General features: G+C 37.7%; 2 protein-coding genes and 1 long non-coding RNA gene across 3 annotated transcripts in view; 1 reads left to right on the top strand and 2 right to left on the bottom strand.

Annotated features, from left to right (window-relative positions):
* Positions 1-14,819, top strand: part of LOC122350567 — a 62,465-nt gene that overhangs the window by 24,641 nt on the left and 23,005 nt on the right. The gene's annotated exons all lie outside the window — the stretch shown is intronic.
* Positions 1,388-5,890, bottom strand: slc52a3 (solute carrier family 52 member 3). The gene is made up of 4 exons (XM_043247169.1): positions 5,140-5,890; positions 3,472-4,629; positions 3,091-3,214; positions 1,388-2,094 (listed from the first exon to the last, which is right to left on the bottom strand). The coding sequence occupies exons 2-4, from the start codon at positions 4,485-4,487 to the stop codon at positions 1,882-1,884; spliced, it is 1,353 nt and encodes a 450-aa protein (XP_043103104.1). The 5' UTR covers positions 4,488-4,629; positions 5,140-5,890; the 3' UTR covers positions 1,388-1,881.
* Positions 6,793-14,206, bottom strand: peds1 (plasmanylethanolamine desaturase 1). The gene is made up of 6 exons (XM_043247174.1): positions 14,015-14,206; positions 11,614-11,733; positions 11,069-11,160; positions 10,401-10,545; positions 10,094-10,306; positions 6,793-9,836 (listed from the first exon to the last, which is right to left on the bottom strand). The coding sequence occupies exons 1-6, from the start codon at positions 14,148-14,150 to the stop codon at positions 9,715-9,717; spliced, it is 828 nt and encodes a 275-aa protein (XP_043103109.1). The 5' UTR covers positions 14,151-14,206; the 3' UTR covers positions 6,793-9,714.

The following is a 14,819-nucleotide window of genomic DNA, read 5'->3' as shown; positions in this document are numbered from 1 at the left end:
ATGCATTTACTTGAGAAGCAAAATGACATGATATAGCCTTTCTTTCTGAAAAATGAATCAAAATCAAGTCCAAATTAAGAGAACAATCTACCAAAAATAATTTTGTGTTCCTTTTTTTTCATTTTTACTCCATTGTCAGGTATTTTTTTTAGCTTGTTTAATCTTTATGGATTTTTCAGAAAACAAAATGTAATATCTTAAGTAATTCTGGAAAATGAATTTGGATTTAAGAATGTTTAGATATTTGTACTTGGAATTTTTGCAACCTGCAAGAGGCAAGATGTGTTAGAGGCTGTCATTAGAGATTTGTGTACTTCTGCTTATTGATAGCAGTCGGTTGACTCAGAAAAGGATGTGGGCGGTGGACGTCTAAGGATTGAAAATCTAAACTGCTGGCTCAAGAGATGCCAGAATGATTCCAAAATGTTCAACTCAAGAGCTGAGGATTTATTCAGATCACAATTACAATTTACACCCTTGAGCAAGATATTGAATCCACGGTTATTACGTATCTGCAAGTTGATTTTCGCTGAATTTTAAGCATTTGGTAATAACGAACAATTTAAAAAAGTGTTTGCCAAGACCTGAGGCTTTTCCTTTCCTAACAAAAATTATAAAAAATGGAGTAAAGAGATTTATTACTCAAAGCTTTTCAATTTTGTATCTAGTAGCCATCTGGTGGTCAAAATATAAAATGGCACCTACCAAACAGATGTGCCCTGCTTCAATTTTAAATCTGTAGCTGATTCTATATTTCAAAATGCAGTTTTATTTTAGAAATAAAAGTCACTGTCAAAGTGATTAGTTTGTGTCTTTGTATTGACGCTAAAATAATTACAATGATTTTTAAAAAAATCATAAAGTCTTCAGTTTTTCTATTTTCACCATGCCCCAGTCCCAATTGTTATTTCATGGTCAGATCAACATTGAGCTTTATAAATATTAATAAATAAAAAACGGTAAACTGCACTTGAGTTTGCCCATTTTGAACAAGATACTAAAGCAGTCGTGTGGCTCTCAGATGAATGATGTTTTGGGTGTTATAGATCACATGCTTTTGGCAAAAGTAAATGAATGTCTGATGTCACACTGATTCATTTATTCATTCATTTTGAATATAATTTTTGGAGCTGCTGTCAGTAACACCCTCCTGCAGTAGTTCACTTTGAATAAAAATGCAATTAAAATGAAAATATGCAGCAAATGAGCGCCACCTAGTGATGACATAGATGTCATTACAGTTGACTGTCACAAAAATATTTAGTTTCTCACTTTATAAAAACAAACACATATAATGTGTACAGCATTGTACTCATAGTACTAGTCTATGGGACAAAAAAGTATTATAACAAATGTTTTTAAAAAATGTAAATATAGCAAGACCTAAAACTGCTAAACTAGTTTTATCAAAAAAAACACCCGCTGTGACCATACAAAGCCATTAAACCATGAAGGTTTCACATAATAGAAAAAGAAAGGGACTGTTTACACAGAGAACAACACACCAACATCAATCTATAGACTTCTATTGTGAGCACTGATTATTATCTGTGGTAACTGACAACACACCGCAGAATCTGATAGCACCTAGAAAGTTAGAAAACATTCATTCAACAGAAAACCTCCATTTAGTAGTAAGCATTTACTAAATAATTTAATAATATAATCATAAGATTATATACATATGGTAATACATAAGTGATTAAGAAACACTTTATGGAGATTTCCAGATAGCATGAACTCTTGACACCATAAATAATAATCCACAAAAATGTGCAAATATTAGTTCTGAGGAGTGCCAGATATTCGTTAAACAATATGTCACAGATATTGGCTCAGTAAGCAGTAGTTTATTCCCATGTTAGATTTAATTAACCTTTATTATAATGGGCATATGGTGTTGCAAACATCTCCCGATTGGAAAAGATGATAGATGCTAACTAGGGGAAACATAATGACGGAGCCCAGCAAAGAGCCTGCTTGAACTGCCGCTCCACACCAGACGAGGGCGCTGTGACTTCGGTCCCTCAGTATCACACCCACCATCACCTTCACATAGGACAGCAGACCAGTGAAAAACACCCATGACAGAACCTAAAATAAGTCAAATATTTTAAGGTTAGAAATGAGAAAGGAACTGCCAAGACCATAATAGTAGATCTGAAGTGCTCATTTGAGTAATTGAGTAATCATTGAGTAATTATACAGAGGTGTTGAGAAAAGACTTCCATATGTTACCTCAGCCCAGAATTACTCAACTTGACGCAAAAACTTGACTTTGAAACTAGGGAGTTGTTTTCTCTAGTGTTTCTGTATTATACCAAATCGAGTGCTTTTCATTTGTAAAGTTTGCTAGGTTTCATTTGTACTCGTATGTTAGCTGTTTGACATTTGTTTTATTTGTGGCTTGAGGATCTTTGGAATGTAAATTAAGATATTTTTATAAAATCCTCCATAGAAAGCAATCTAACTGAAATGTTCCCAAATGTTAAAACAGTTCATGTGGCATCGGTGGTTCAACTGTAATTTTACAAAGCTACAGGAATACTTTAAGAATACTAAGAAGAATTGTTTCATTGAATCTGTACTTTTTTTTCGCTATTTTAAGTTCTTGTAGCTTTAGGGTGAGTAATTATTAACAAAATTTCCACTTTTGGATAAACTAAGGCTATGTTTATACTAGTGTTTATACTAACTTTTGCTATGGTTATGGCAGCCGTTTACACTGCTCCAGCTTTTTTAAGGTTGAAAACAGATACTTTTAAAAACGCTGCAGACCCCGTTTTAGTTTGAAAACTGGGGCTGTGTTTCAGTGTAAACTGAAAGTGATGGCGTAGCTGCCCACATTTTCTCTGTGTATCCTTGACGACTGTGTAAACATAATAGATATGTATAGACAGATTCCCCATATAACTGATCCAAGCACACAGACGCATCCGCCATCTAAATAATAGGGAATCTGCCTATTCATATCTTCATATCGTTTTACAAACCTAAAACGCACTAGTGTAAAAAGGGCCTAACCCTTTTACGATATCATTTCAAATTAAATCGAGAGCAGGCCAAAAAATTTTAGTAAAGGTAACTCACTATAATAGCTTCCCCTAGAGGTGTGTCTTGGAGTAATGGGCAGGGACTCATGGCAGCCATGGCCATATTATAGCCTCCAAAAACAGAACCCAGCAGACACAGGATGCCTAGGAAAACTAAAGAGCTGTAAGAAAATTCCTCTTGTTAGTCAAACTGCAATTATGAATCTTAACTTTGTAAATTAAAGACATTTGAAATGCACTATATATATATATATATATATATATATATATATATATATATATATATATATATATATATATATATATATATATATAGTATTTAACCTGGAATATATATTTGAAACACAGTTTTGCCACTTAGAAGAACAATAATACAATGGTAAATAAATGTACGATTATTAGATTGTAGTAGAGATACCGTTTGGGGAAAAACATGGCAATGATGCAGGCCACTGGGTTGGCTACTGCCGATAGAGCAGCTGACAGGTGATAGGCCATATTTCCATACGGCATGCAGGAGAACGTCTGCACTGAGGGCAGCAGTCCGTTTGTTGCACAGTTCACCCACAAAACCATAAAATAGATAAACGCCAGCTGATAGCCAGAGTGCATTGGTTTAGAAAGCAGTGCTGTATTTCTCATCTTTTCCTCTTCCTCTGGATTGTTTGTCTTTGGAACGGGGTCCACAGGATCTTCCAAACCCCTGCAGATTGTTGCAACAGCATCTGTGTCCGGGACAAGATTTTCAGTGGATAGTTCAAAAATACGAGGCATTCGGTTTAATATGATGAAGGAACCCAGGCTTATTGCTGTCATTACGGCCAGGAAGGAGAAGAAGATCTCAGTGGAGAAATTAGGAGGGAGGTACTGGGTCTCCACAATGAAGATTGGAGGTCCAGGCTCTGTGAAGTTATCAGGCACATGAGACACATTGACACATTTTGACATCCCAACCCCTTGTGCCAGCGCCACCAGGCCTGGAACCAGACCGCTCAGGCCTTCTCCAATAAAGTATGTGGTGATGTATTTGGCCGGAAGTTGCATCATGAATGGCAGGAAGGTGACAGATGAGGTGCAGTCGACTAGAGCGAGAAAAAACGTGAGACTGAAAAATGCTGTGCTTCGTGGTTGCCCAAGGATCACAGTGGTGTTCTTCCAAAACACAGCGAGTAGGACGCAAGCTACAACACCGATCGACAGGACCGCATAAATGACCAGATGTTCACGTAGTCGTCCAGGACAGAATTTGTGTGCCAGGGTCACCAGCAGAGGGCCTAAGTTGGCGAGCTGAATGATGACTGTGAGGTACGAGGGCAAGTCCCAACCCTCAGGCAGAACATTGACTATTAGAGGAAGCTCCACCCACAAGCCATTAATGGACACCCAGGAGCCCAGACCAAAAGCACATGCCAAGGCATGGATGTACAGAGGCATGCTGAAAAACTGGTTGAAATACGTAGCTGAAGAAATATCTGATGTCAGACAACTCGGTATTGTATATGGTGTGAAGCCACTTCAGTTTGGCTATGTTTGGATGTCTTCTCTTCTTGCCTTCGTGAAGACATCAGATTACCTTCTGTGAGAAACAGAAAGAAATATTCAAGGTACCAAGTATTTAAGTAGTATATGTTTAAATTGGTCTGCATTTATTTTATTAAAAAACAGCTTCAAAACCTCAAAATTGATTTCATGTATAAAATCAAATTAAACAAATTATATAACATGTTTTGTGCAATACAATACAAAGTGCAACATGGCAATAAAAAGATAAACGTATTACAACAGTAAAATGTGAAATGCTGAATTAATACAGCTTGTAAATTGTATAATTATGTAAAAAAAGGTTTAATTCAAACATGAACTGTAACATTTTTGGTATCAAATTGATATCTTTTCAACATCAGTTGTGCAATGGCTTAATTCAGACCAGATTTGCTCAAATGTACCATGATAAAAGTAGCGACATGGTAAAAATAGTTGTCAGCATTTTTCCGCTCTAGCAAAAATCTGGTGCCAGTAACTCAAGACAAATGATTGGTTTATGTACCACCTCATTGAAGGAGCGTGAAACAAATACGGTACTCACATGCTGAGGCAATGAGCCAGCCTGAACATGCTCTTCCTCATCAACAGACATTAGTGCGTGCTATATGTACAGTCATTCCCTGGTCTGGTGTCCCACTGTTACCGGTTAACTTCTCAACTCCGTCAAAAAATGTCCACAATGATATGTGATTTCAGCATGAGTGTGGGTGGGTCTGCCTCTCTCATGAAGGTCATCCTCCTCTAATGAGGTGCATTACTCTGTCGTCACATGACGCTGCATAAAAAAGCCATTTAATCAGGTCCAGTTTTTCTGCGAAACTCCTGTCGTACTACAGCATTGACATCAAAATGTAAAGTGAGCGTCCACGGTGTTAAGTGAATAGTAAAAAACTGACTTGTAGTTCTGCCGGGCCTCTGAGTTTAATTGTGAACAGAATATTCACTCTTTTGTGGCATGTACTTTGACCCTGTTCGACAATCATATCTATGTTCACATAATAATTCAGCTATAGTCTGGCTCTCAAGTCAGTTTTCAATGGACACTCATCATAGGACACTTTTACAAAACATTAAACTTCTTTTATTTTCTTTGTGATAGCAGGAAAAGTCAAGGTTAACAAATCAAAACATCACAAGTCATTGTGACTTTAAAGCTTATTCAGGCACAGCGTACAGTATAAGTGCAGCTTACTGTGGTGTGACCTACATGTACAACCCCTATTACCGATTAACAGCTTTTGCTCGGCTTTGAAATTCTACCCAAAAGATAAAGATACCTAAAGATCAAATCAGATAAATACAGCCATAGGGAGCGGCCATAAGTAACTTCTATCAAAAACATTAATAAAGCCACTAAAAAGCTTAGTCTTGGTAAAGATGTAACAACATTAGCGCGTATGTTAATGTGTGTGTGTCTCTGAGGGAGATAGAGCACTAGCCATAGCTAATAAAATGTAATTTTGTGGCAAACCATGGAATTCAGCTGTCATGTATTTGTTTGGCCAGTGTCATTGTGGATTTTGGTTATTTTGCTGTTGTAAGACCTTTGAAATAGTAGAAACCATTTGGAACTACGTACGTCGTGCAGTTCTATGAAAATAATTGGACATCTTGTGAGCCAATCAGATTAATCAGACAATATACAATGCGAGTTATTGAACTCACACACATAAAAAACAAAAGTGGTTCAGTCTATATAAATGTATTATTTAAATACATCAAAATCAATTACATGTAATCTGATAATAGTGTTTCATGTATAATTATGAAGTGTAGCAATTTGTACTGGTGTTAACCACCTCTATTTATTTATATTTTGGTTCAGTCACATTGTGGTCATAACAAGGATTGTAACAGGTGTGAGTGAGTGAGAACGAGAACTTTGGAATGAAGGTGAAAGGTAAAAGAAAAAGAACAAAAGCGATGTGTCGCATGAGTTCACAGTTTTCCAAATAAAATGGCAACATTCTAATAATAAGTCAACTTAAGATGATTATTACCCAAAATATGCGTAGGTTGGTGGATGCAAAGAGCTAGCTTTAAGTGGGGGTTCAAAGTTGAATGGAAATGTCCATATTTGTACTTGGAAATCCAGTTATAATATTTGTTAAGATCACTTAAACCTGCTCGATCAAGAATTAACATCTACAGAGACTCTTCGTGAACAGAAATGAACGACACAAATCAGGCAACACATCTTTCCAGTTCTTTATTAATTTCATTATAAATATGAACTTAATGACATAAAAGTTTTCAAAACAGGAAACAACAACAAAAAAAGGCATTAAGGCGTTATTTTCAGTTTTCAACGAGTAGCCGTCCTACAAAAATGTACTGAATGTGAGACTTTGAGGTGAACCGCAAAATCAGCCGAGCATTTTAAAGGCTTCTTCCAATAAATCAGTAAGAACAAACATTCAGTAACAAGTGTGAATGCCAAAGGTCATCGATCAAATGACCCCTGTGAATAAGGGATTGGCTTTGCTTTGTTATCTAAGACAAAATACAATATTTTTGAGCAAGTGCAATGTGATTACTTCAATCTCCTCCCAGCCACGTATTACTGAGCTGTATATGGAAAGCAAGGAGCCTCAACAGAGCAATGGTTTTTAACACTCTAATCCTGCATGTTTGATAATACAATCAGTTACCACAATACATTGCACACCGAACTAGTAACATTTCTTAAGCAAAAATCCTGCATTTCTGTGGGTTTATATAATAATTAGCCCTGCAGAACAAGCTTAACCAGACAAAAGCACAATCTTCACTGCATCACCACTTCACGATCACAGGCTGCTCCATCGCACCTCTTCCACCATTTTGAATCAATAGGAAATAAGCTTAGAAATGTTACAGCTGGTGGGAAAAAAAATAATAATAATAATAGAGCTGTGTAATATGATATGATCGTCCACACAGCGCAATGTAGAATATAGAAGAAAACGTCATCATAAAAACGTATAGCCCGGTGACAAATGTAACATTTACTAAATCAAAGTAATTGGTTTAAGCTTCAGTTCCCTGTTCAGTGAAAAAAATAAATCGCTGCTGGAGTGTCCTCTTCAAATAAACACAGACCAAACACACCACAACAGATCTATTAGCTGAGCAAAAATAAGTTTGGCATCTTGTATAAGCATAGAAATATATAAGATATTAAATCGACTGTCAAAAATACTACAATTCTCCACTAAACAAATCTTCCTGAATTCAGAAAAGGAGGAAAATAAGATGTAACACAACACATGACATTATGAATCAGCTCATAAATCCTTTTTTTTTTTTTTTTTTTTTTACAGTTCTGGCTGACTCCTCTGTAACAATTTAACAGCTCAGGATGAATAGATTCGCTCTCTAAAACATGTTCTCTGACCTTCTGCAGAGCTGATCTATCTAAACATGTACTATCACCATACTGACCTATTGAAACACACAAACTGCCACATTGCTGCTGACAGTAACAAGGTTTTGGCATGAATATTAACACAAGCATAAAACTTAAAAGCTGTAACTTGATTAGATTGACCTTTACAGTTTTGGAGTTTTGAAGGCCTGAAAATCATCTTTGCAAACAAGGTGTAACAGTTATTGTTAGAAAAATAAACGGATTAAAAAAAAATTGAAGTAACAAAAAAATGGCACAACAAAAATGATCACAATTATGTTACATTTGATATAAAATATTCATTGTTCATTTCTTCCTCCGTTTCCTCACTCTTATAAGACGACTGTTACAATGAAACCACGCACATGATAAACACTGCCTAAACTACATTGCTTGAATAGCAACACCTTTTAAAGCAAAGCAAAGATCTTTTTTTTCCCTATTTATTAGTGAAAGATTTCTTAATATTTCTATTACTTGAAAACGTGACTAGTGCTGTATTTAAATATAAAGTCAAGTAAATAAATCTTTTTCTAATCCATTGTCATTGCAGCTTTATAAAAGAAAATGTGTATAACGCTCATTAAATAAGCAGTTAGTAGTAGTTGTCAGTAGACAGCTAGATGTTCTGATGATTCTGTCGTTTTCATCATGCTGTAACTGCCTTTAACATCTCATACTATTATTAAATAAGAACTACGAGCTGTGTGATTTAACATGCTAGAGTTAAATTGAACATTAAACTGTTAAGTAACAATGGATGCAAATCCAAAACTCAAGCAATGGCGTGAAAGTCTTAGTTTGTGTCAGTCAGCTGGTCAGGCTTGCGTTAATCTACCCTACAATGAAGTTAATACAAAATAAAAATGGATGAGGCCTTTTCTGAGTTTCTTTTGGGTTGTCTCAGTGTTGAGCAGCGAGGACACTAATGTAGATCTCATGGCTTATTCACACTGAAACACTAAAGACCTAAATATGAACCTATGTGGAAATACTTCTAATATACTTGGTCAACAGCTGACTGCTTCCAGCACCTCTGAATTTGCGAATGTGCTTCAAAAGAAAGTATTACTAATGAAAAGATGAATGAAGTGTAAGGATGAGGCCAAGCAAAGCAAGTTTCTTGTGATTTCGTCTTTTAAGGCGTACTGAAGTAAGACTGCATATGATGCTGCTCTGTCCGTTTAGACACAAGCAACAGATGAAGACACGTGTTTCCAGCCCTCTGTGGTCAAAGAGCCTAAATGCCTTGAGTTTACTGCACTTTAACCCCAAACAAGAGAAGGGTGAGAGCAAAAGATATCAGTCCCAAAGGCCAAACCCAAGAGCAGAGGCCAGTCCCTCAGAAACAAGCTAGTCAGCAAAGCTTTGAGCAGTTGAAGGATGAGAAGGTCCAGAAAAAGAGCCCACTTTGTTCAAGTATTGGCGTTTTAAATTTGCTTGTTTTTTGCACTTTGAAGAGTTTTAAACATTTCACAAAAGTCTCAAGTTTTCAACAGGGATTTAGATGTTTGGATCTTTAGAGTGAGCGGGGTGGGATATTGCTTTCAATCGCTCAGTCAACCCTCTTTCACTTAACGTTTGCTAAGAATTGATGGCTTTCTAATTTGGGCTTTGATACCTTGCCTTTCCACTGGTTCTGTCTGAGGGAGGACAAATAGACGGAGAAAGATTGTTCTCCTATAAGCAGGTCTGAGGTAGGGGAGGTGGGTTGGTGGCAGAGGAAGATTACTTGGTTTTCTGGGCCCATCTGAGGTCATCTGATCTGGGTTTCTCTCCTGTCAGGCTCTGGATCAGATCTTCCAGGTTTCTCCAGAATCCCAGTTTTTCTAGAGGATAGTTCAACCAACCTGCATAGACAAATACATTTAGGTCAATCACATGTAACAGTATGATTGACTTTAATTTGTATATAATTGGAATTGTATAATTTAAAATACTAGTTTAAAATTGTCTCTAAAATGTCTACGTGTATATCTTACTGGCCCCAAATTTTTGTGTACATAACACAGACCATAAACAAAACACTGATATGCACTGCCCTAGAAAGTGTGATCAAGCGAGGAAGATATGAGCACAAAAGTGCTTATTGTTTGTGTGCATGCACCTGTGGTAATGCAGAAGTAGGTTTCATGAGGTGAAACATGATGAACTCTGTGGTGTTTCCGTGGTAAAATGATATGACAATCCTGAAGAAACGTCACCCAGCGTGGGAGCCCAAAGTATGTGTGCGACCACTTGTGAATCTGATTGGTCAACGTAACGAAAATGGCTAAAGCAAAGACGTAACAGTACCAGGGGTAGTTCCGATAGATCTCCGCTGAAGAGGGATTGTACAAAAAGAGAACAGTCAGAAATGAATGTGGTTCATCATTTGTCTCTCTGATGGACGGATAATACTTCTGACATCTTACCTGGTGAGAGCATCAAGAAGTTTGCAGCCATGTTAGCCAGAGGGACGATAGTCAGCATACAGTTATCACCGTTCGTCTCAATGAAATCGTGGCGTGTTATAGCTGTTGGATCGATGTGGTGCTCTCGAAACGGACGAATGAAGGCCTGAGATTAAGGAAAATTAATTTTTTAAGAGAAGTTTTCTCAAAGTATTTATTCATTGTTTTATCTTAAGTAACTGGGAACACTTAAGGGTGCTTTCACACTAGCATTTTTGGTGTACACCCAAGTTCAATTAACGGCAGAATTTGGTTTGTGACTGACATGTATGTATTATTTCTATTTGCCTTCAGTACACTTTACAGCATTAGCAGTACATTAGTAAGACAGCCGTAAGTGCCGTTCTGCATTGAAGCTTTGTAAACAAAAGGAGCGGTTCAAAAGTGCAGAGAGCAATGTTATGCATTTTGCCTCCTCCTGCGCCGTCGTTACTAAGCACCGGGGGAAACAGTTGCTGACTTGATGACGCAAACAAACCACGGTTCGGACCCAAAAAAGATCATCTGAACACAGTCCGGCAGCAGCAGAGGGAGGGGGGAGAAAATGAACTTGGGTTTGTACTAGGCAATCTAACCAAATGTAAAAAGCACCCTTAATAACTTTAAAAAGACAGGTTTCACTCCTGTACCTTTCCAACTATGGGCAGATCCACTGAACCCCATGTGTCAGCACCCCAGTGGACCAAACCAGAGGCAAAGTCTGCTGTCAGGATCCCTGCCACTACACACACACACACAGCAGAATCTGAGTATAAAATCAATCTCTAAATCCTGTTATATATCAAAATGATTTCACTTCATATAACATCGTTTTTGGTAGTCACACAAAAAAATCATTCTAGCAGCTTCTAGCATTATAGCATTAAATATGGGAATTTCCATGACATTGTTTGGAACTTTTTTGTTGTGCCTTCCACTACTTTTATACTACTTTATATAATATATTATAAAATACTTCAACTCATATCAAGGTTTTATGTCTAATTATTTACTTTTGTGGCAAGAAGCCGTGTAATAAGCCGGATAATGCACAACCAGCAGAATAAATAAAGCCCTTCAGTCTTATACAACATATGCCAATAAGCTTGTTGGGCCTTATTCTGCGATAACAACCTGCTGGATGTACATTTTCCCTTACTTGACGTTCATATGTGGGTTTGTTTGTTGTACCAACCGATGCCCAGGAGGATGTACCAGGTGTGTCCTAGGTGGAAGTATGTTACTAGGTAACAGAAGTTGAAGGCCATGAGGGTAAAGCAAAGAAGCACGCTGATCAATTCCTGACATCTTTTTCCTGTGAGAAAGAGATATAGAGTCAAGACCTTTTAAATGGCAAACTTAGTCAACAGGGTCAAAAAATAACAGCAATGCACTAAATTTGAAAAAAAAAAAATGGCTTTGGTAAGTTTAAGTTGGAATACTCTTTATGTATGTTTATTCTGAGTGTCTGCTTAAAGTAGTACTAAAGTTTGTTAACAGCTTCAACCCTAACCATCAGGCTACTGAAAAAAAGAATCAACCAAATAAACCACATAGAAAAAGAAATCTCCCATGGTTTTCCAAGAAAACAAGTGTCTAAATACAAATCAGCAACATAGCCACATGAAGAAAATAACTGTACTGGCAGCTAATATTCCAATACAGCTTCATTACTGTAGATACTGTAGTGAAAGCTTCTAATATTTGAATAGATGAAACGGACAGATATGTTATGGGTTTGTATTAAAGCACTCCTCTCAATGTCACATTGTTTCATTTCACAGCTACAATTATGCGCCGAAGGCAAGTTCACCTTTGCCCTGAATTCAGAGCAGAAAATATCTGAAATGACCAAAAGACATGATTCACACCGCAGCTGACAGAATCTAGAAATGCTACCGTGTTTGTTCCAAGGTGACTGATTAATTTAGTGTTAATTTGAAACCGAAAAGCTGCGAGTCAAAACACTCCCTGAATCACCATAGTGACTGTAAACAGACCAATACTCTCTGAGGAAACTGATGTGAATTTAGAGAAGCACTAAATGTAACGTTACCCAGAAACCCACATCGGTCCTGCTCCATTTGACACTGAACCACAGCACCCCACCCACAACAACTCCAGCAAACTCATACCTTCCACAGCTACCACACCCTCACACTACTCTGCTGGCTGTGACACTTTGTTTTGCTTCTGTTCCTGTTCTGTTCTTGTGTTCGTATGCATCATTTGTCCCCTACACAATGTCCACTGTTCCCTGCTGGTACTGATGGAGTTCCTCCTCCCGGGTTACGCTCAGGTTTACTGAGTACAGTGTATTCATCTATTGTTTTGTGTTTACCTGCTGTGCCAATACTAGAAAACTAGAGCATTTTCTGTTGTTATTCTTCTTTAACAAATTCCTATTAAGATAAAAACTTAATAGGACACACACACCGTCCTTATAGGTGCTTTCAATTGATTTTTCAATATTCAATATTTGCCAGTTTTGGACTTTGTAATGGTATCTATTGGCTTGGATGCATTAGGTCCGTTTACCAACTGTTCCTGGTTCACATCTGGGATGTTTGTAATCTTTTAGTGTGTATTCTGTTAAGGTTCAGTCACATTTGGCATCACATTTTCGTTAGAAGTGGAAATGCTGAGGGAAGAAGAAAGATGTCCCCATGCAGATTTCGCAGTGGGGTCAAGCTAGCTACAATTTCACTGCTTTGGCCAACAGAAAGCAATTTTGACTAGTGAAGTTGTAGTTGAAGTTGAAGTTGTGCTTCATATATTGCCATGATGGACAACAGACTTTTAACTAATTTGAATGCACCTTTAAAATGATCAAAACTTTAAAGTTTTGATCATTCAAAACTCTGATCATTTACTCACCCTCCAAATCTGTATTTTCTTTTCTTTTGAGTGCAAAAGGATTTATTTTTAATGTCGACCAAGCAGTTGACGGTAGATAATAAGGATTGACTTCAATAATAAGGATACTAAGGAAGTCGTTTTAATGTTATTACACAAAAAAACCCTGAATGATTTATGTGTACAACTTTTTAAACTATAAACGATATTACTGGACGCATCTATGTAGTCATCAAGAAATCAAAGCCATCTCCTGTCAGTATCTGGCAGCTACGACTACAAATATTTCTGGCACAGAATTACTCTCTTGGGACTACACGATACAGATTCGCACAAAAGCATGATTAATAACCTATTTTAGTCAAATTTGCCACATGCTATGATTATGTTTGACTTACCTGGTAACTGGCGTTACTAATGGAGCGCTGCGCTCATTCAAACTCGTTGACACATAAACATCCCTCGTGAATTCACCCGTATATGCTATAGAGTAATAACTGCGTCGTGTTTACCCCCGCAGAGACCCCAGACTGAATATGCACGCTCTCTGCTATGTGCACCTTCAAAACACACTAACGTTACTCTGGAGTACGAGGCGTATGCCACGGCTCCGTGACCGTGCTGTCCGGTGCTGTCCATAAGAAACTCGTGGCTGAATCCTCGCACAATCCTCGGTGTGGGCAGAGGCGGGCGGATACCGGTGCCGACGGGAAACGTAAAGAACCGGTTTAAATTCTCACCTGGCGAGTATAACTCCGCGAGCTCTCGAGCACCTGCATGCTGTGGACCCCATCTCGCGCCCGGCTGGTCCGCTCCGCTTGGCTCGGGTGTGTGAAAGTTTTCCGAAGACCCGCTTTTGCTCTCGGTGCTCGCCATATTCAGTCCGGTTCGGGCGCAGCGGATGCGTTAATTCCGCATCCTGAACTCCACGCCTCTGTCCGCCCTGTTCCGCGTCTCTACCCTCCACCAATCGCGTTCGCCCTTCAGCGGAATTCATCCAATCAGCAATTAGAACACGTTTCCATAACAAACATGACGACCAATTAGAAGGCAAGAATGTCCTGACCCCACCCGGATGCAACCAATCCGAAAACAGGCTACACTGACGGTGAATAATTTTAATTACTTTGATGTAAAATTATGGTGTGTGTGGATCGTGCTATTTTTCTGAGCTTTGTCTAAATATATATATTTCATAATGTTATTAATAATCAAATTAAATATAGTTAGGGAAATAAGTAATGACGTTTTAAATGAGTAAATGGAAAAAACAGTGTCTAGGCAACAAAAAAACTGACCTTTAGAAGACAATGTACTTAGTTAATTAAAAATGTAATATTTATTCCAAATAAAAAAAATCTGTCATATTTTATTTGCTCTTATAATGGTCCAAACAGTCCATAGGTCATAAATGATGAATACAGTCAAGATTCGGACAGAGATTTCTGACAGAGGACAGTTCAAAATCACAATCTGATGGAGGATTTGTGTTGCTGGCCCTAACGGAATGTGTTCATTAAAATGTGGCTCTGTACCACAAACCAG

Source organism: Puntigrus tetrazona, chromosome 8, assembly GCF_018831695.1.
Source record: "Puntigrus tetrazona isolate hp1 chromosome 8, ASM1883169v1, whole genome shotgun sequence".
Taxonomy (NCBI): domain Eukaryota; kingdom Metazoa; phylum Chordata; class Actinopteri; order Cypriniformes; family Cyprinidae; genus Puntigrus; species Puntigrus tetrazona.
Note: the sequence above shows the minus strand (reverse complement) of the source record. Positions and strands in the feature narration are given on the sequence as shown.

Excerpts from the sequence above, each read along its gene's own strand:
- peds1 (XM_043247174.1), bottom strand. The coding sequence starts at position 14,150 with ATGGCGAGCACCGAGAGCAAAAGCGGGTCTTCGGAAAACTTTCACACA. Across the intron at positions 10,546-11,068 it reads ATCTGCCCATAGTTGGAAAG|GCCTTCATTCGTCCGTTTCG; the intron begins GTACAGGAGTGA and ends CCTTAATCTCAG. Across the intron at positions 9,837-10,093 it reads CTACTTCTGCATTACCACAG|GTTGGTTGAACTATCCTCTA; the intron begins GTGCATGCACAC and ends TTGTCTATGCAG.
- slc52a3 (XM_043247169.1), bottom strand. The coding sequence starts at position 4,487 with ATGCCTCTGTACATCCATGCCTTGGCATGTGCTTTTGGTCTGGGCTCC. Across the intron at positions 3,215-3,471 it reads GCCATGTTTTTCCCCAAACG|CTCTTTAGTTTTCCTAGGCA; the intron begins GTATCTCTACTA and ends ATTTTCTTACAG. Across the intron at positions 2,095-3,090 it reads CTCTAGGGGAAGCTATTATA|GTTCTGTCATGGGTGTTTTT; the intron begins GTGAGTTACCTT and ends GACTTATTTTAG.